The sequence below is a fragment of the Humulus lupulus genome, chromosome 2 (assembly GCF_963169125.1).
Source record: "Humulus lupulus chromosome 2, drHumLupu1.1, whole genome shotgun sequence".
In the NCBI taxonomy this organism is placed as follows: domain Eukaryota; kingdom Viridiplantae; phylum Streptophyta; class Magnoliopsida; order Rosales; family Cannabaceae; genus Humulus; species Humulus lupulus.
In genome coordinates, this window is record NC_084794.1 from 16,127,076 (window position 1) to 16,148,536 (window position 21,461).

Sequence of the window (21,461 nt, forward strand, 5' to 3'; positions counted from 1 at the left end):
ACTCTTTTGTGAATAAAATAAATGGCTTTAAATGCCTATAATCAGATATAAAAGGAAACGTCCCTGAAGACCAGGAAACGCATAACTGACCAAATAATATCCCACGATTCTTGGGGATTTACATTAATAAATGAGGATCATATCCCATATCTACAACACTTGTCGATATTCAAGGTAGTCATTGCGTATCTCCAAGGCTTCACGTCATTGTGCGAGCCGCTGACACTTCCCGAGCTTACATTTCTTTCGAGATGGCATATCGAGCTCGAGATCCCTGCTCCGAAGTTGCTTCTGAAGATGAGGGGGCTCACAGAGCTATCCTTCGAGATCGAGATCATTTCGAGGTCACCATATTCGAGATCTGTACCATACTTTGCAGGCTCTGATTTACAATCGTAGAGCATACCCTTAACCCTCACGAGACCATTTAATGCGAACTCAGCTTTCGAGGTCATATTTGCTACGGCTCGAAATCTGGGTATAACATTTTGCCCCCTCAAAAGTATTTGCTCGAATCCTAAGAGAAGGAGACTTTTGAACTACTCTTTTCGGGAACCATACTGTCACTCTCTTAAAAACGGACACGTGCCAGATGGGTATTGCTCACTTTAGGTACTTGAGTACCTTGGGAACATGCCCACGATCGTTCGTCTGACAGCTTTTCGGCGCTATCTCATCATCGACTCCCCTCCATTCGATCTGATGAGGATTTCAATCAACGTTCCTGATTAATTCAGTTTTCCCACCTATTTATGCAAGACTCCCTCTTCGTCTTCTTCACATTTTCTCATCACAGACCAGAAAAAAGAAACACTCCCTAAACCTCTTACCACAGTTCATGCTCATTGCATGTTTTCCAGGCCGAAGAAACAAAAGAATCCTGGTTTGTACGACTCAGTGAGTTCTTTTCTGCAACCTCTTCTCCACTCGACGATTTCGCTGCACTCCCCATTACTGTGTAAGTACGCCATTTTTGTTGTTCCTTTTATATTGTGCTTGCTGTGTATGTTAGTTTACGTTATTAGCATGATGCGATAGGAGGGTTTGAACCGATAGGTTTTTAGGCTTTCTGGATTTTCACTCTGGAAGTTCGTCTCTGGTTTATATTCAGATTAAATCGTTTGAATGTGGTTTCAACTTTCTGGGTTTTGAAGATTTTAGGCTATGTTTCTTGTACACCAAGTTTTCGGGTAAAAACCCTTATTCTTGACAATTACACGAAACCCGAAAAAGCCCTTTCCTGGCTAACCGCCACCTTTCTTTCCCTTGAACTTCGGGATTTTCAAAAAATCATCCACGTTCTTTTTCTTCCCTGTGGAACACGCGCTCGGGTCTTAATATTTAGTTTCTTGCCCTTAGTTATCCGAGCTTATCTTATCGAGTTCGTGATCCTTGCATTCATGGCCCTCACCATTTTTTCTTTCTCGTTAGATGTCACAGAATCTGGAAAGACGGTGGGGGTCATTACGAGCAATCCCTTACGAGCCCAAATCTCCGAGCCCGGAATCGGTCTTTGTCCGGAACCAGCGTCGGATTAAAGAGTACGAGATCGCACGCGAGCAAGAAGACATCCGAGCCCACTATCGCCGCCAGATTGACGAGGTCATCGAAAAGAAGAGAAGGGTCCTTCGGGAAGCCATCTATCCGGAGCCGAACCCCGGACCTAGGCCAGTTCCCCTTGACTCCGCGTTAAAAGTCACGGTAGCATACTATCCGGGGGAACTTCAGTTTTCCTTAATGGCGGAGCCTTCGTCTTCGCAGCCTAGGAGGGAGATGTTTGAAGCCGAGTTCTACCAGAGCTCGGTTACCACCTCCGACCAGATAACTGACATCCTGGCCCTTCATGGCCTTAGCTCGTTGGACACACTGAACTGCCGAGCTCCGACAAGACATGAACGGAGCTGCTTCGCTCCTGGGGGCCGTGATTCCAGTGTGAAGTACGCGGCCTGGAGCCAGGAACACCTAAAGGCAGGAGCTTTGCTGCCCCTGAAGTCCTTTTTCAGAGATTTCACCGATTTCGTTGGGTTGGCTCCATTCCAACTCAACACCAACTCATACAGGGTGCTGTCTGCCCTGAGGTCCTTATTCCACGAGCTGGGGTGGATAGGACCTTCACCCCAAGAGATTTTATACCTCTTTTGTTTGAAGAGTAATCCCTCCCGAGCTCGGGGAGGAGATGGTTTTTACTACCTTTCGAGCTATCCCAAAGAGACAAAAATCTTTGAAGACCTTCCGAACCATCCCCCTGACTTCAAAAGGGCTTTTTTCTGGACAGACGGTCTGTTCCCGTCTCGACATCGTTCGTTTAGGCGAATTCGTAAGTATTCTCGTTACTTTCTATTTTTGAGCTCGAATCTTTAGTCCTTGTATCCATGTTTAGTTGAAGTGTATCTCGCCTTTCAGCTAACTTTCAGCGTCCCACCCCCGACGAGACAATGAAGGAGCACAGAGGGAGCCTGCTCCGACTCCCTTATGGCAGGAGGTCTCTTTCATTTCTGTTACATGAGGACAAGCTTCGAGCTTGTGGCTTGTTGGGACAGGGCCAGTCAACCTCTGACTGGTCCAGTAAAAAATACGAACGCTGGGAGGAAGTGCCTCTGCCCACAGGCATCCTTCCTCCGAGGAGGGAAAGGAAAGCACCTCTCCCAATTCGCTCGAGAAGTCCGCGGTCAGGGAACGAGGCAAATGATGAAGCCTCGGGTTCGGACTCCGATGGAGGTAAAACCCTTCCTACTTCGCGAATGTGGTCTCCCACTTTATTAAAACACAGGCCCAATAGACTAGTCTCGTGCCCACAGGATAGATATCACTTCTATATATGGAGTTGGGTAGATGACTGTGTCCATAGGTTTGATAGTGGGCTCGGGAAATACGACACTATGTATACCACAGACGAGATGTGGAATGGGATAGCTGTGCAGTATGGGACCGATGACTATAGGGACCTTTCGAGGTTATCACCAACTTATAGGGAAGGCCCTCCCCCCGCCTCTTCTGAAGACGGGGGAATTTCATGGTCCCCAAGCTCGATCTCGGGGGAAAGTTCTAGTTAGGTTTTTTCTTTCACCACTCTATATAGTGTTGGAGTAACTTGTATTTCTTTCACTGACTCACTGTGATGACTTGTGCAGGCAACATGGACTCCGACCTCGATGCCCTCATCGACAATGCGGGTGCCAAGAGGAGCAAGCGCCCCAGGGCAAGGGGACTGACAACCAGTCAGCCTGGGAAAAGCTCCAAGAGATCCAGGAAAACGCCTCCTCCTCCCCCGCCGGCTTCGAGCACTGCTGCTGCGTCGACTGGCCAGACTAACGTCCCCACGACGATACCACCCTCGCAGGCCGTCGTCCCTGTGGTGGCGCCGGCCTCGCAGACTGATATCGCTGCCGTGGTTGAATCCCAACCTCCTGTGGCGGGTCAAATGCCTTCTACCCAGCTCGTCAAAAGACCTTCTGCTTCCCGAGCCCAGAAGCTAACTATTTCCACCCATATGGATTCGTATGTGGTGGATAATGCTGCCGGTCCTCACGGGTCTACGCTGATCTCGGATGTAATGTCTCGGATTGGCCAGAGCTACGGCAATTTTGAGGCTCCTCAGTGGCAGTGTCTAACTGGCACTCGGGACCGCACTGTCCTGTACGAGAAGAGTATCGAGCACACTGCCGCGGTAAGTATCCTATATATTCCCTTTGCTTACATTCATGCTGTCTCGAGGCTAATGATGGTTTCTTCCTTTTTTCAGGCTCTTGCTTTCACTGCCCAGCTTAATTACGAGCTGAACAACGAGGTCCATTCGAGCAGGACCCTCGCCCAAGAGGAGAGGGACCTCCACCTTAAAGCGAATGACGACCTGAAGGCAGTGAATACTAAGCTCGAGGCAGTGGTTAAGGAGCGTGAGGAAATGGCCAAGGAGCTCGGAAAGCTGAAAAATGAACTCGAGGAGCAGAAGAAAGACAACATCCAGCTTCGGGAGACCAATAAGAAGCTCGAGGAAGACAAGGCCGTCACCCTCGACCTCATGGAGGATATCAAAACCCGCCTTACTGCTGAGTTCAAAGAAAAGAAGGAAACGGCGGTCGATTCAGCCATGTACCGGATGTGGGCCTATAACGAAGAACTGGACACCAGTTTTTTGGGTCCCCTCGAGGCGTCCTTCCTCGAACGATGGAATGCCCGGCTCGAGAAGGAAGAGGCTGACCAGCTCGAGAAGGATAAAGCTACTCCGGGTACCGTTTCGGAGGGAGCTCAGGAGGATAGTCATGCTATTCGTCCTGAGGGGTCCGGTGCCACTGATGCTGAGAAGGCCAAGGAGACTCCTCTTCTTTGAATCTGACCTCGGGGAGATCAGTTTTCAAGGCTGCGTCCCATTATTTCTGTAATTATTTCAACTTGTGCCCACGGGGCTGATACAATTCCCTTTATTATTCTTTTATATACTTACATTTCTTGGTTCGAAATATTTTGCATATTTTTATAATTGATGGACCGGTTATGTTTATTTATGCATACAAACATAGTTTGGATTTAGGCTCGAAATTCGATGCATTCATGCATAGTTTATTCGATTTATCCGTTTCCAACCTCGTTATTTATCAAGGTCGGACATTACTGTAACCATGAACTGAAAAGTACTTATATGGCATGTAATATGAATGATTTGGTTAATCTTTTTAGTCACTTTTCCTCATCCTTAGTATCTTAGCTCCGAGGTTATGAGTTCGAAACTATTTTAAGATGTTCCAGCCTCGATCTCGACATATTTTGTGACGGGTTTAGGCTCCCATTCATCATTGATCGATAATTTGGCTGGTTTGTTCCAAACCTGTTATGCTTGCACATCTGGTTAATTCCAAACGTTTTTGGTTTTTGGTAGCTCGGTAATGTCCGAACTATCTAAGCCCGCGTACTTGGTTATTTCCAAATACTTAATGTTTTTTATAATTCGGTTAAGTCCGAACTATCTAAGCTCGCTCAGTTAAGTCCGAACTATCTAAACTCGCGTATTTGGTTATATCCAAATACTTTTTTGTTTTTGATAACTCGGTTAAGTCCGAACTATCTTAGCTCGCGTATTTGGTTGTATCCAAATACTTTTTGTATTATATATATATATTTTTTTTAAAGCTAGAGGTATGTATACCAATGATGCCCCCTTAATATCCTATGAGTGTGACCATAGGTTATTAAATTAAGAGAGATTGCAAAAATAAAAATAAATTACATGTGAAACAAAGTAGACCCTTTATTTGAAATTCAAAAACAAACTAAGTACAGAAAATCATGGTTACGGGCGACACTTCCTTCACTATTGATAATATGGTCTCAGGTGTTCGCCATTCCATGCTCGTGGTATGAGGCTCCCATCTAATCTTGCAAGTTTGTATACGCCAGGGCGGATGACTGATTCTATCTGGTATGGTCCTTCCCAGTTTGGCCCGAGTACTCCTGCTGCTGGATCTCGGGTTGCTAAGAATACTCGTCTCAAAATCAGGTCTCCTACTCCGAACTTTCGACTTCGGACCCTTTTATTGAAATATCTTGTTGTTCGTTGCTGGTAAGCAGCATTTCTCAGCTGAGCCTCCTCCCTTTTTTCTTCGATCAAGTCTAGGGTTTCTTCGAGCTGAGTATGATTGGAACTTTGGTCGTAAATCTGAGTTCGAATTGTCGGAATTTCGACCTCAATGGGCAACATTGCCTCGCAGCCGTATGCTAGAGAAAACGGGGTATGCCCAGTTGATGTCCGAGCTGTAGTTCTATATCCCCAAAGGACTTGGGGTGATTCCTCAGGCCATCGTCCCTTTGCTTCTTCCAACTTTTTCTTCAAGGAACTCTTGAGAGTTTTATTAACGGCTTCGACCTGACCGTTCGCCTGAGGGTGAGCCACTGATGAAAAGCTCTTTATTATACCGTTCTTGTTACAAAAGTTGGAAAATAAGTCGCAATCAAACTGGGTTCCGTTGTCAGACACAATCTTTCTTGGCACTCCATATCGGCATACGATGTTCTTTACTATGAAATCCAGGATCTTCTTCGAAGTTATGGTCGCCAATGGTTCAGCCTCCGTCCATTTTGTGAAGTAATCAACCGCGACCACAGCATACTTTACTCCTCCTTTGCCAGTTGGGAGTGAGCCTATGAGGTCGATGCCCCATACCGCAAAAGGCCATGGGGACGTCAACATGGTTAGTTCGGAAGGTGGAGCTCGGGGTATCGTGGCGAATCTCTGGCACTTGTCGCATTTTTTCACGAACTCGAAAGAATCCGTCTTAATGGTTGGCCAGAAATATCCTTGGCGTATAATTTTCTTGGATAGGCTGTGCCCCCCGGTATGATCTCCGCAAAACCCTTCATGAACTTCTCTAATAATCTTCTTTGCCTCGGGGGGAGTCACGCATCTGAGCAATGGCATGGAATACCCTCTTCTGTATAGCTTTCCATCCAGGATGGTGTAACGAGGAAGTTGATACATTAGTTTCCGAGCCTTACTTCGATCTTTGGGAAGAATTCCATTTTCGAGGTATTCAACGATCGGGCTCATCCAGGTCGGTTCTGTCTCGATCATGCACACATCTTCCTTGTCTGACTCAGTAATGCTGGGTGCTGACAGATGTTCTATGGGTACAACATTCAGCTCCTCATTTTCAGTGGAAGTGGCGAGCCGAGCTAAGGCATCTGCATTTGAGTTTTGTTCTCGGGGAACTTGTTCGATTGCATAAAACTCAAAAAACTCCAATGCGCACTTTGCCTTCTCCAGATAAGCTGCCATTTTTGTGCCACGAGCCTGATATTCTCCCAAGATTTGATTAACTACGAGCTGGGAGTCGCTGTAGCAATGTATAGCTCTGGCCTTGAGTTCCTTTGCTATTCGTAGTCCCGCCAGTAAAGCCTCGTACTCAGCTTCATTATTAGATGCTTTAAAGCCGAACCTTAATGCAGAGTGAAATTTGCTCCCTGCAGGGGTGATCAGAATAACTCCTGCCCCCGCTCCATTTTCATTTGACGACCCGTCGACGTAAAGTTTCCACAGCTCGTGGGCCGTGGTTGTTACTTCGTCGTCGGCTGTACCGGTGCACTCTACTATAAAATCTGCCAACGCTTGTGCCTTAATGGTTGTTCTCGGATGGTAGGTGATCTCGAATTGTCCGAGCTCAACAGCCCACTTAAGGAGTCGACCAGATGCCTCTGGTTTGGACAAGACTTGCCTTAATGGTTGATCTGTCAGTACATGGATAGGATGTGCCTGAAAGTAAGGGCGGAGCTTTCGAGATGAGTGGATCAGACTGAGGGCGAGTTTCTCCATCAGTGGATACCTTGACTCTGCCCCCAGTAATCTTTTACTGATGTAGTAGACGGGTTTCTGTATTCTCTCTTCCTCTCGGACGAGCACCGCGCTTATCGCGTGTTCAGTTATTGAGAGATATAAGAACAGTACTTCTCCCGTCTCAGGTTTCGATAGGATAGGTGGTTCGGCTAAGTGCCTTTTTAGCTCTTGAAAGGCTAGCTCGCACTCGTCTGTCCATTCGAACTTTTTACTTCCTTTCAATAAGTTGAAGAACGGGAGACCGCGGTCCGTTGACTTCGAAATGAACCTGCCCAGAGCTGCCATCCTGCCAGTCAAGCTTTGAACATCTTTATGCTTCCGAGGTGACGGCATATCAATCAGGGCCTTTATTTTATCGGGATTAGCCTCGATTCCACGAGAGTTGACAATGAAACCCAGAAATTTCCCTGAAGACACCCCAAAAGTGCACTTCTGAGGATTCAACTTCATGTTGTACTTTCTGAGCACGCCAAAGCACTCTTCGAGGTCATCAACATGGTTCTTGTTAAGTTGAGACTTTACGAGCATGTCGTCAACATAAACTTCCATGTTGTTCCCTATTTGCTCTGAGAACATCATGTTTACGAGCCGCTGGTACGTTGCTCCGGCATTCTTGAGTCCGAATGGCATGACATTGTAGCAGTAGAGTCCTTTATCCGTAATGAAGCTTGTATGCTCTTGGTCGGGGGCATGCATGGGAATCTGGTTATATCCAGAATAGGCATCCATGAATGACATCAGACCATGCCCCGCCGTGGCATCCACGAGCTGATCAATTCTCGGTAGGGGAAAACAGTCTTTCGGGCAGGCCTTGTTGAGGTCTGAGTAGTCAATGCACGTCCTCCATGTCCCATTGGGTTTCGGGACCAACACTGGATTGGCCACCCAATCAGGGTAAAAAGCGTCCCTTATAAAATTATTTGCTTTCAGCCTGTCCACCTCCTCCTTTAGTGCTTTCTTTCTGTCTTCATCTAGCTGCCTTCGCTTTTGCTGCTTCGGAGGAAAGCTTTTGTCTATATTCAATGCGTGGCTCGCTATATTAGGGCTTATTCCCACCATGTCAGAGTGGGACCACGCGAAGACATCTTGGTTTTTCTTCAGAAAGCAAATTAATTGCTATTTTGATTCGTCTAGGAGGTGTTTCCCGACCTTCACCTTTTTCGAGGGACTAGATTCATCGAGCTGAACCTCTTCGAGCTCCTCCAAAGGTTGGAGGTCAATCTTCTCTTCAATCCTTGGATCGATCTCCTCGTCAATTTTTAGAACTGTCCCGTCTTTATACTGTATGACAACAAGTGCTTGCGCGCTTGTTTGTTTCTTTCCCCTTAAGGAAATGCTGTAGCACTCCCTTCCTGCCAGTTGATCTCCTTTCAATGTTCCGACCCCGCTTGGAGTTGGGAACTTAAGGGCTAGATGCCTTACAGATGAAACTGCCCCCAGCCCGACTAGGGCGGGTCTCCCGAGCAATACATTGTAGGCAGATGGTAGCTCTACTACCACGAACTCCATCATCTTGGTCACCGAGACTGGATAGTCTCCCAAGGTCACAGGGAGTTCAATGGACCCCATACAGGCGGTTCCTTCTCCAGAAAAGCCGTACAAAGTAGTTGCACAAGCCCTCAAGTCGCGAAGGGAGAGCCCCATTTTCTCTAGGGTTGCTTTATAAAGAATGTTAACTGAGCTCCCATTGTCTATGAGAACTCGGCGCACTCTTTTGTTGGCAAGCTGTAGGGTGATGACGAGTGGATCATGATGAGGGAACTGGACGTGAGAGGCATCCTCCTCGGTGAAGGTTATAGGCTGAGTCTCAACCCTTTGGCTTTTTGGTGCCCTTGGTTCGGGTTCATAAGGAGACCCGTCCCCTGTTTTCAGCTCATTCACGTATCGTTTTTGAGCATTTCTGCCCCCTCCTGCGAGATGAGGACCTCCCGAGATGGTTATTACGTCCTCTCCATCTATCGGTGGAGGCCTATCCTCATCCCGAGATCGGGAGTTATTATTCTGTGTCCCCGGAAGTGCGGCTACTCTCTGGCTGGCAGTAGTCTGTCCAGTATTCTGGTTTTTGACATACTGCCGGAAATAACCTCTCGAGATCAATCCTTCGATCTCGTCCTTCAGCTGTCGGCACTCATCAGTTGTGTGGCCGGTGTCCCTATGAAATCGACAATACTTGCTGGAGTCCCTCTTGGACTTTTGATTCCTCATAGGATCCGGTCGCCTGAAGGGGACCTGGTTTTCATTAGCCAGGTATATGTTTTCCCGGGACTCGTTGAGCTCGGTATGCACTTTATATACGGAGAAATATCTTTCTCCTTTTTTCTTCTTTCCTCCATCAGCCTCGGGATTATTTCCCTCGCTTTTTTTTCTCTTGGAAGGATTCTCCGAGGCAGGTTGTGTAACTAGAGGGTCAACCGAGGTTGAGGCGGAGTTAATGTTTATCGTTGTAGTTTCGGTCTGCGAGGTCGCTTTGAGTGTTGACCTCGCTTCCTCTACATTAACAAATTTCTGCGCCCGTCTGTTAAACTCGGTTATCGACCTCACTGGTTTCCCTTGTATGTCATCCCAAAGTGCACTCCCGGGTAAAACACCAGCTCGGATGGCCATCAAGTGCCCGCTGTCATCCACGTCACGAGCTCGGGCGACCTCTAGATTAAATCTTGTCAGGTAGCTCTTTAGTGTTTCGCCTGGTTGTTGTCGGACGTTAGTCAAAGTGGATGCTTCGGGTCTGACTCCCACCATAGCCCGGAACTGCTTCTTGAAGTCTCTAGACAATTGATCCCACAAAGTTATAGAATGTCTCTTGTACTTCTCGAACCAACTCTTGGCAGGCCCGGCCAATGATGTTGGAAACAACATACATCTGAGCTCGTAACCTACGTTACTAGCTCTCATAATAGTGTTGAATGTACTCAGATGGCTGCATGGGTCGGTTTTTCCCTCAAACGCTGGGACGTGAGGAATCCGGAACCCTTGGGGGAACTGAGTGTTAGAAATATTGGGAGCAAACGGCTCGAGCTCCTCATCAGAGTCCTCATATCGACCGTTTCCTTGCTCATTCTTCAAAAGCCTAAAGGCTTTTTCGAGCTGATCGATCCTTTCTTGTACTGGGTCCTTAGGCGGTGTTTGGAATTGATAGTCATTAATCGCGATCCCAGGCTCGCGTCTCCGTGATGGATCTCTACGCCCATTAAGATGATTCCTAAGATCCGGGTTTGTCTGATCTCCCTTTCCCCTGCTCTGATTCAGGTGATTGCGCAGGTCGGGATGGCTCTTGTGATTCCCAGTATTTTTACGACCCCTGTCGTGTTTACTGACAGACCTTGTTTCTCCGGACTCATCGCTAGTGAAACTCATCGATCGGTCATTTCGTGGTGGATCCTTTCTACGTCGCCTCGTCACTGCAGTACGAGATCGGGACGTCTGACTTCTCTCGGATGGCGCGCCTTTCCGCCCCTGGAACGTCTCCCCGTTTCCTTGTCTCTCCCCTGTACGCCCTTGATCCTGATCTCGACCAGGTTGAGCGTTCCTGCGGGGAGGTGAAGGATATCTTACGGGAGACGGAGGAAACCGTATAGGTGACGGTGGTTGCCGTCCTTGCCTCGGCCTGGAAGGTCCAGAATTTGCCCGAGATGGGCCGGTTGCGTTTGGTGCGCTACCAGGAACCTGAGTCCGAGCCTCGACAGGAGCTTGGTTGTTCTCAGTTCCTGCAGGCACTTCCACGGGTGGATTAGGCGGGACCCGAGCTCGGGTACTCCTCTGAGGCCTAGAAGGAGCAGATGGCTCTGTTGGTGCTGGAGGCTGAGCTGGCCTCCTTGTGTTAGCATTTTTTCGTGGACGTCCACGGGGCTTCCGGGGAGGAACGTGCACGTCCCTTGGAGGAGGGGCTCGGTCTTCGCGCGGAGGTGGGGGCTGAGCCACCTGCGCCTCCGCGGCTATCCTAGTCAACTCATCGTTACGTTTGTTGGCATCTGCCAGCAGTTGTTTCAGCTGCCGATTCTCCAATTCTACAATAGGGACATAACGCTCAGGGTTATAGTACATGTCCTCATCCCTTGGTTGTGGAGGTGGTCCCCGGGAATCAGAGGACCCACTCCTTTCATCAGCGTCCGGGTTCTCCATTGGCTGTTTTCCAGGACGCCTTGGGTAATTTTCTTCAGGAGTGTTCTGATTGTTTGTAGCCATGAATCTCTCAGGGATGGATGCTTGAGGCTCTCAATGAAAGCACCAAACTGTTGACGCCGCTTTTCGCCAACAGATAAAAGAAGAGAGCACGCAAACAATTAAAGACAATGGCTAAAACAAACAAACGAATCAGACACGCGGTTTTTACGTGGTTCAGCAGTTAAATCTGCCTAGTCCACGAGTCTCTGTTATTAATCTCAAGATTATCTCTGAACAATCCTTTATCATGAATTCTCCAGAGTTTTCTCTCAAGAATCATAAATTCGATCCTTTACAATGGTGCATGCCTTCTCTATTTATAGAGAAGGATGCAGAATACTATCCCACATATTTTGGGTAGTTACTCTTTTGTGAATAAAATAAATGGCTTTAAATGCCTATAATCAGATATAAAAGGAAACGTCCCTGAAGACCAGGAAACGCATAACTGACCAAATAATATCCCACGATTCTTGGGGATTTACATTAATAAATGAGGATCATATCCCATATCTACAACACTTGTCGATATTCAAGGTAGTCATTGCGTATCTCCAAGGCTTCACGTCATTGTGCGAGCCGCTGACACTTCCCGAGCTTACATTTCTTTCGAGATGGCATATCGAGCTCGAGATCCCTGCTCCGAAGTTGCTTCTGAAGATGAGGGGGCTCACAGAGCTATCCTTCGAGATCGAGATCATTTCGAGGTCACCATATTCGAGATCTGTACCATACTTTGCAGGCTCCGATTTACAATCGTAGAGCATACCCTTAACCCTCACGAGACCATTTAATGCGAACTCAGCTTTCGAGGTCATATTTGCTACGGCTCGAAATCTGGGTATAACAAATATAAAGTCAAGTACCTGGTTACTTAAATAGATTTAGAAAAAAAAAAAACCCAGAAAAATCAAATATGAAGTTCAAAATCAGATGTGAAAAAGAAGAAAAAGAATAAAACTAGATTTGAATAAAGAAAAAGAAGAATAAGAAAGACCGAATAAGAAGAAGAAGAAGAAGAAAAAGAAGAAAGAAAGAAGAAGAAGGAAAAGAAGAAAGAAAGAAAGAAAGAAGAAGAAGAAGAAGAAGAAGAAGAAGAAGAAGAAGAAGAAAAACCAGTTCGTCGTCGTCGGAGGTAGCATCGCCGGAAGAAATCTGAGGAGAGATCGTGAGAAAGAAAATAAGAAATGATGAAGAAATGGGGGAGGAGAAAGAAATAAATGAGAAGAAGAGAGAGAGATCGTGAGGAGAGAAGAGAAAATAAGAGAATTAAGTTTATGGTAATTTATTTACCATATTTTAAACTTTTTTTCCAAAACTTACCATATTTTGTACAATTATTATTTTTTTTCCCATAAATTTAGAAACTATATATATTTTTCTCATATTTATGTAAACATATCAAAAACATAATGTTGTATTTTTTTACGACAATTTTTTTTTGGTATATATTTGAATAAACTAAAAAATATTAGATATTTATACCCCAAAATACCAATTTTAAAAATATATCACTTAAATCCCCATTTTTTTTTAGCTTTTTTTATTTTACCTTAAATAAATGGGGTTTTACCTCACTTATTAAGAGTGCTAAACTCTTTAAAACATACCAATTTATCATGAATATAGAGTAATACTAGACAAACTCATATGATATTAAATTGTGTGCTTGTATACATTTATGTTTCTTTTTTTTTATTTCCCAAATTAAAAAGAAGCTATAATGTCATAAGGATTATAAATAAGTAAATAAATAAAAAGGCTGAAGATGATTTTGAATTTTAAGAAAATAATAAATAAATAAAAGAATTTTCTTAAAGGAAAAAATTAAGCCGAGCCGATAGACAAAATAGCTGAGCGCGAACCCCAGCTAAAAAGAAACTCCCCTCTCCCGCTTCTCTTCCCTTAGTTACGTTCGCCGTCGTACGATTTGCACGTCGTTTGAAATCTCAAACCTCTTTTTCTCTCTCTAATCCTCGCACGCGCCCACCTCTACATGCATGCACTCTCCCTCACGCCACACTTTCCGACCGCCACCCACTTCCTAACCGTAACCCCGCCGTCACCGGCCACCGACACCGCCCGATTCTGAGCCGTGCCCTTTGACCGAGTCCTTCACCAGCCGTATGGATAGCGACACCGGAACGCCGTCACCGGGAACGGCGCCGACTGCTAGGACGACGCCGTTTAGCAGTGGCGGCGGCCGCGAGGATTGTTGGAGCGAGGAGGCCACCTTCACACTGGTTGAGGCCTGGGGCGACCGGTATTTAGCGCTCAAGCGAGGGAACCTCCGACAGAAGCACTGGCAAGAAGTCGCCGACGCCGTCAACTCCGATCACTGCGACGGCGTTAGGTCTCGCCGGACCGACATCCAGTGTAAAAACCGAATCGACACGCTCAAGAAGAAGTACAAGATCGAGAAGACTAAGGTTTTCGAGTCTGACGGATCCTACGTCAGTCCTTGGCCTTTCTTCGCTCGCCTTGACGCCCTAATCGGAAAAAATTACCCGATTTCCAAGGTTCTCTCGCCGCCGGCAACCGTCGTTCACCGGAATCCATCACCGCCGTCGTGGGCTCGATACTCCCCTGTGCCGGTTGGTCCCCGATCTGCGACGCAGAAGCGGCCGGCACCGGTGCCATCGCCGTTGCCGTTAGCCACCGATTACTCGGGATCTCAACGGAATTTCTCTGTGTTTGCAGCGGCCGCGGTTGCAGCATTGGCGGAGGAGGCGGATGATGAGGACACCGACCGGTCGGGGTCGAGGTCAAGCACGGGAAGTGGACGACGGAATAGGGAGAGAGAGCCGTTGTACAGTGGATTGGCACAGGCGATAGAGAGGTTTGGAGAGATATATGCGAGAGTGGAGGCTGCGAAACAGAGGCAAATGGTGGAGTTGGAGAAGCAGAGGATGCAATTCGCCAAAGATTTAGAGTTTCAGAGGATGCAAATTTTCATGGAAACACAGGTTCAGCTTCAAAAGATTAAGCGCGCCAAGCGATCTTCGGGTAATGGTGAGACTCTTGTCCTCTTTTTTCTATCTCATTGAAAAGTTGTAGTTCTATTTTGTTAAATTATTTCATTGTTTGGTTTAAAACCAAATGATAACACAGTCGTGAGATATATTAGCGAGCAACTGCTTTGCTCTTCTTGGCTTTGTCATGCTTGCCCATAAGTTGTTCATGTTTTATAAAAGTTTGTACTTGGGCACTTTAAAGAATGTTGCAAGGCTATATAGGTTGCTCTGGAATTAGATAGTATTTGCATATGATGGGAGTACACTGTTCATAGGCTTCAAAGCAGAATGAACTAGACTTCTGGACGTGGAATCTTATAACTCCTCAGTCCTTCTGTTATCTATATCTGCAATCTCAGAGCTTGAACTGTTGATGCATTTACAAGTACTTTATGGCGGGATTTTTGAAACTATTATAGAAGTTGCTATGCTGTTGGATGTTAATGGTGTGCATAGCTCACGAATGAGTTATGTAGCCAATTTACCAGCATAGTAGAGGTCAGTAGTACTGCTGTAGTTTGGGAAATGTTGTATGCATGGTAAGTGACCTTTTAGACTTTTTCAGTAGGTGACCGTTTTGCTGCATAATCTGGTTATGTTAGACTGTCACTTTCTCTTGGTTGGTTCTGTGATGTCACTGAATCAATCACATGGGTTTAATGTGATACATAGATAGCCTGTAACAACCAGTCAGATCAACTTTGAATTGTTAGGACTTAGGAGGATTAGGATGATATGATTTACTTACAGTCGTCACATTTGTAGTCTTTGCAGTGTAGTACTTTTTCTGAATTGATTAGAGACGTTTCCATATGCTGGTGTGATTGCAATTCTAAATGTAATGTTCATAAGTTTATGCCCTAGTGTCTCTCTCTCTCTCTGCTTTATTCCACTGTAGTTCTTCACTTAGAAGTTTATGCATCATCTTGTGCTTAAGAGTCAATAGTATAGTTGAGTGCATTTTTTACTAAGGAAAATAAGCTATGGTAGGATCTAAGAAGCATTAGGCCCTTTCGCTTAATATTGTACTACATTTTACCAAAAATTAGTTATTTATATTTACTTTGTCGATGAATACATATAACAAACCCCAATGTTAAAGGTTGTACGATAGTGATGTTTGAGTTGTAGCACAGATAATTGCCCACAATATTGGCCTTTTATCTACAACTACTCATATATTTGTACTTACATATACCCATTTAATGAATATATCGTTTTATTCTATAGTTTTTTTCCCTTCACAATCATGATGGCCTTTCTATTTACAATTACTTTGAGATTTCTTATTACAAAATTTAAAAAATTTAGTGGGGAAAAGAAAGTAATTATTCATAATTTTGTATGTAAGTTCAGCTTTTGGATCATCTTTTTTCATATATTTGTACTTTGTAGTGTTCCCCCCTCTTTTTCTCATGTTATATTAATATTGTGTGTGTGTTTTCACAATTAATTAAAAGTTTCTTATTTCAAAATCTCAACATGTTAGTGGGGAAATTAAATTAATCATTTATAAAAAAACTCAGTTTCGGGATAACCCAACAATGAAAGTTTGGTAAGGGAACCAGAGCAAGCTACCATGAGACTAAAATTTCTTTCTAAAGAGATTCTATTCAGAACTATTATATATTTCGAAGGTGAAATAATTTCAGAAGTTTTCCTTGATTTTGTCTGAGCGAACAAACAATTCAAAATGCCTTGACTATTTTAGAATTGGTCTTATGAAAATCCTAGGTGAGGAAGTAACATCATATATATTATTCAACTTTATGTATGTTACTGTTAGATCTTTTGGCATGTAACCAAAATAAGAATGTATTTGGCAAATGACTGGTAAGAAAAAATACAATTGATCAGGTTTTATTGCTGCCTGAGTTGCTTGCTTTTATGTGAGGTAGATGATTGAAAGCCAGGAGAGATCTCAATTTTCTGTAGCAATTTAAATGTGTATCTAAAGGGACAAATCCTCTAGTTTGAATGGGCTATTGAGATGGTTTTGGTTGAGATTTAAAGATGTTTGTATATCTTGCAAAATGGTGAAAAGGAATTTTATTTGCTCTAGAAGTTGTGATGGTGATTGGTGAACCTTAAAACAGGAGAAACGACTCATTGAATTTGAATTCATATTGTGGGAACTTTTATTTGCTGTCATATACATTTCATATAAAAATTGATTTAGTGGATAATTAAATGAAAACCAGTCAGTAGAAAGAGATAGATCCAGAAATTACTTTAGAGGTGCTAATTTGTTGACTATTGATTTGCATGTTTCTCATAATGATTGTGCTTTGAGATTTACAGGATGTCATCTCTTAAGATGTCTATTGTCATGCTAAAGTATGTGATATGTAAAGATGTATTCTCTGAAACCTTGTTACTGATAATGCGTTCAGATTTAGAATCCATTATCATTTGATGTGTTTAAGTGTACTTTTATACTTGGACTGACCTTTTATATGATATTTCAAATATATATCAATGATTTTATGTATGGTAACAAATTTATTCATTCTTAGCACGACTCTGACAACCTTTTTGAGAATGATCCCTTTCTCATTTGTTTGAATATTTATTTTTGGTGGCTTTTATAAATCTTAATAGTCGGCCAGTCCACTTTAAAACACAGGGATAAAAATGTAAGCAGGCCTTTAACATAATTATCTGGCACAAACTTACCTATTCTACCCCATTTTCATTATAGTATATTTTGTTACTCAATTTACTCACTTAAAGTGGATGCTTTTGTTGCATTGGTGTATGCATTTGGCATTAAAACCCATCACTGTCAGTATGTCTATTACTTTGTTGTCAACTTTCTCATTTTCTTTGTTAATTGGCTTTCATCTGGATGTATTGTTTCTTTTCCTGCAGCAGCTAGCAGATTTGTGTTAATATAAATAACCAATTTGATGCGACTCCACTTTTCATCTTTCCCCTAAGCTTTGGTGTGTGTAGAAGGTGTCTGTGATTGTACATCAGACCATAACCACTTATGCTCTCTCTCTCTGAGCAGCAGCTTCTACATATACCAAAAATTCCAAGATTTTGTTACAAATTTCTTTGAGATATGATTCCTCAACTTGTTACTCCATGGGATGAGGCCCATAATAGATGCTTGGTCTAGCTAGAAGAAGATTTCAATCTACCTTTCTTTTTTGTGTTTCTTTGGCTTTCATTTTGCTGCTTATGCTAAAACTGCATTTATGCTCTGGAGATTTCGAACGAGTTCACCGATTACCTGATTGATATCTTACGTAGTTAGCTAAAGAAGTGTTTAAGTTGGTAGCTGTTTCAAAACTTGATACTTTGCTACAGCTGTGGCATTAGTTGGGAAATGATATCAAAGTATTGACAAGTTTTATTATTTTTGGCGAAACAGACAGTTACTCTTAGGTGGGTGGTTGGATAAAAGTGTTGGTGGTTCTGGCCGATTTCTTTTGGAAAGGTACAGTGAGGTTAACTTAAGAAGAAGAGCATAGGGTTTCAGTTTATTTCCGGTGAATCCCTATGCTGAAGGAATACTTGGACGTGGTCAGAAACGCAGACTATTTATGGTAACACCCTTTTGTGAATTATTATGGTTACTCTTTTCTTTTTTCTTTTTTAGGGAAACCAGAGTGTTAGATGTTTAAAGTTTCATTTTGTTAAATTTATTTATACTCGTCCTTGAGATTGTCTGGTTACAATTCGTATATCATGTTTGCTGTAAAATTCAGGAATCTCCAAAACTAAGTCTCGTTCGTAGTAGGGATAAAATATGATTTCATACAATTATTAAGAGGTGCAGATACCAGTCACTTTTTTCGAATGAGTTTCGAAAAGGGGGTAATTATTGTTTTGTGATTAGTGGTTTCAAAATGGATAGTATCATTAACAACCAACATGATCATAATACGTTTATACGATGCTATATAATAATTATTTATTTTTAAACTAGAATAATAATTAGTTGTAAAGCTTAATATATATAATTCTTGTCAAACTTATTCTTTTCAGCCCACAATGCTATTCACTATTGGCATAAATAAATATTTAAATAAAAAAAATCTATAAGTGATCTAATTAGTTAATTGGAGGGAGTCTTATAATTTAAAGAGTTAAATTAAATCAAAACTAAAGATAATTTTACAATTATTTTGGCTAGATTATAATTAAAAGAAGAAGGACAAATAGGTTTTTTTTTTTACCGAATGATTGTTACTACCAACTCTGGTCCTTCAAATTTTTCTTGTTACAAATTCTAATTAAAACTACATAAAATAGATCCTCAATCCAAAAACTTGACAAAAAAGCTGACATGGCTTGCTTAAAAGTTGACATTTAAGATTTTTGCCTCTTGAAGTATATCATTATAGAATTGTACCCTCGTCAAATGATTTATTTTTGATAGTTTTAATGATTCGGAAGAATTTTTAACAAGCGAAAAAATTCAGAAAAAAATTTCAGAAGACAAGATAAGTAATGTCAAAGGTTTGGGAAAAAAAATATTTTTTCCTTCAAAAAAATTATTATGAATAAAATCATTTTAATTTTTTGAAAATGCAAAACAATTACTCCAAATTCTCTTCTCCCAGCAGTTCTTTCTAATAGTTACAATCCAACAACATCTAGCCAATGACGAGTTGGTCAATTTGGTCCAATCATTCCTCCCCTAGTTAGAACCTTTATGTTTGTATTGTCATTATCACGTGTGTTAGTAGTCCAGGTCCAGCCCATGAGCATTGGGAGCCCAAGAAAAATTTTAATATTTTTACGATATTTGTATATAAAATAATATTTTTGTAAAATTATGAAGCATTTTTTATATAAATTTTTTTTTTTTTTTACAAAATAAAACCTTTTTAGTTGGGGACCTAGGCCCAGGCCTGACCCGCCTATGCCTAGAGTCGACCCTAATAGTAAGGAGTAGCTCGAATTCCCTCTATTTGTTGTCATTAATGGGGCTATCACAATCATTGCAAAGCAACAAAACTTAGAATGTGTTTTTATTAATAGAGATTTTTAGTCAACACAATAAATGAGCAAGCACTCTAAGATAAGGGTGAGCACTTGAATTATTGTTGTGAATATTTAAGGAATATAATTAATATTTAAAATAATATCATATTTATAATATTAAAGTGTCAATAATTGTGAGAATGTCAACCTACCATAAGACCATGAGTTTCTCAATTGATTTTGATACAAAACTACATGTGTCTTACCAAAATACAATTTTCAAGTTAGGCTAAAAAATCTTGGGTAGATGCTCTGTGACAATTCTTGACTTTTTTCTTCTTCATATTTTTCTTTAATATTTCATAATAATATAACCAAATAATGATTTTTTATAATTATTTTTCAAGTACTATTTTTTTTTTGGGTATTCTTAATTTTTTGCATTATTCTTAATTTTTATTATTTCCCTATATTTTCTCTACTCTCTTACGTTTTAGTTATTTTTATTAGTACATTCTAAAGAATAAATAGATTTTTGCATCTGAACAATTACCATTATCAAATCGATTTTTTTTAGTTGTTAAATTTTTTTTATGGATAATTAAAACTGCTAGAAATAGACCCCTGTCCAAAATTTTGGCAACACAATTAGGTAGTGGTAATAGTTCGGGAGCCACAACTCTAGAATGCAATAATAATTTAGGGGACACAACTCTGTAGTAACGATACTTCAAGGGGTGTGGAAACATTATGTGTCAATTCCTCAACACACCATGTCATCTTTTTTGGATAGGCAACACGATTTGGTAGTGGTGATAGTTCGGGAAAAAAAAATCATATTTATTTTATTTTCAATAACTACTAACTACTACTAGTTAGTTTTTTGTTGGTTACCATGTTTTTAATTTAGAAACCAATTACTATCATACTACTATCTTAGAAATAAAGTTTTGAGATTTTTATGAGACAAATAGAATTTTTTCCCTCAAACTATGAGTCTTGAAGAGTTTCGCCCCCTGAATTTTTTTGCGTGGCAACGAACTATAGAAACCATTGAAAATGTGCCCCTTCTGTGGCATTCCAATAATTTTTTAGAACCGTTTGCTAATGTAGCATTGATGTAGTGCTAATGTGCTGCAATTCGAGAGTTTAGGTGGAAAATACATGCATAGTGGTCTAATGACAAATTCTGGGAATATGCATGTAAGATCCACTTCTCTTAGTAAGATGTATTTTAGTAATTTTGGCATGGGTCTAAAGAATCTTGGTAAATTTTGTGTTTAAGTGATATGATATGCATGATTGTTTTGTATGATTTATGATATGAATATGTTCGTTCGATCACACAAGTGTTAGGGGCCAAATGATATAATAATTAAGTTATGGGGTTCAAAGTAGAATTATAAGTTTTATGGTAGAAATTGCAATTTATGAAAGTTAAAACTATTAGCTTAAGGAAAATTACTAGAAGGGACATAAGTGAATGCGTAAGGAAGTTTAGATGGAGGGGGGAGGGGATAAGATGGTAAATGTGTATTTAATGATTATTAAGAATGTTACACCCAGATTTCGAGCCATGATAAATGTGACCTCGAAAGCTGGATTCGCAGCGAATGAATTCGTAAAGTCTGAAGTATGTTTCAAGACTAGACATCGAGCCTGCAAAGCTGAGACGACTTCGAATATGGTAGCCTCGAAACCCACACGATCTCGAAGGGGAGCTCCCGAGATGCATCTACCCTCAGGGATGACCTCGGATCAAGGGTTCCGAGCCTGACGCGCGAACGAACTCGAAAGCCATGTGACCTCGGGAGATGTCATTAGCTTGAACGTTGATGAGAGACCTGGGAGAATAAGGCCTTAGAGATATATGATAATAATCTTGAACATCTACAAGTGTTGTCCATAAGAGACGCAGTCTACATTTATTACTGTAAATCCCCTAAAATCATGGGATATTATTTGATTAGTTATAGGCCCCCTGGTCTTCAGGGGACGTTACCTTTTATATCGGATTACAGGCATTT

At 42.1% G+C, this 21,461-nt stretch overlaps 2 protein-coding genes across 2 annotated transcripts; both read left to right on the top strand.

The window, feature by feature from the left end:
* The first annotated feature begins 3,340 nt into the window (after positions 1 to 3,340).
* Positions 3,341 to 13,267, top strand: LOC133813962 (uncharacterized). Its single transcript, XM_062246989.1, has 3 exons — positions 3,341 to 3,667; positions 3,743 to 3,904; positions 13,244 to 13,267. The coding sequence occupies exons 1-3, from the start codon at positions 3,422 to 3,424 to the stop codon at positions 13,265 to 13,267; spliced, it is 432 nt and encodes a 143-aa protein (XP_062102973.1). The 5' UTR covers positions 3,341 to 3,421.
* A 46-nt stretch (positions 13,268 to 13,313) lies between these two features.
* LOC133817378 (trihelix transcription factor ASIL2) lies at positions 13,314 to 18,228 on the top strand. The gene is made up of 2 exons (XM_062249881.1): positions 13,314 to 14,494; positions 17,876 to 18,228. Exons 1-2 carry the CDS (start codon positions 13,609 to 13,611, stop codon positions 17,887 to 17,889), a joined length of 900 nt encoding a protein of 299 aa, XP_062105865.1. The 5' UTR covers positions 13,314 to 13,608; the 3' UTR covers positions 17,890 to 18,228.
* Positions 18,229 to 21,461: the final 3,233 nt, after the last annotated feature.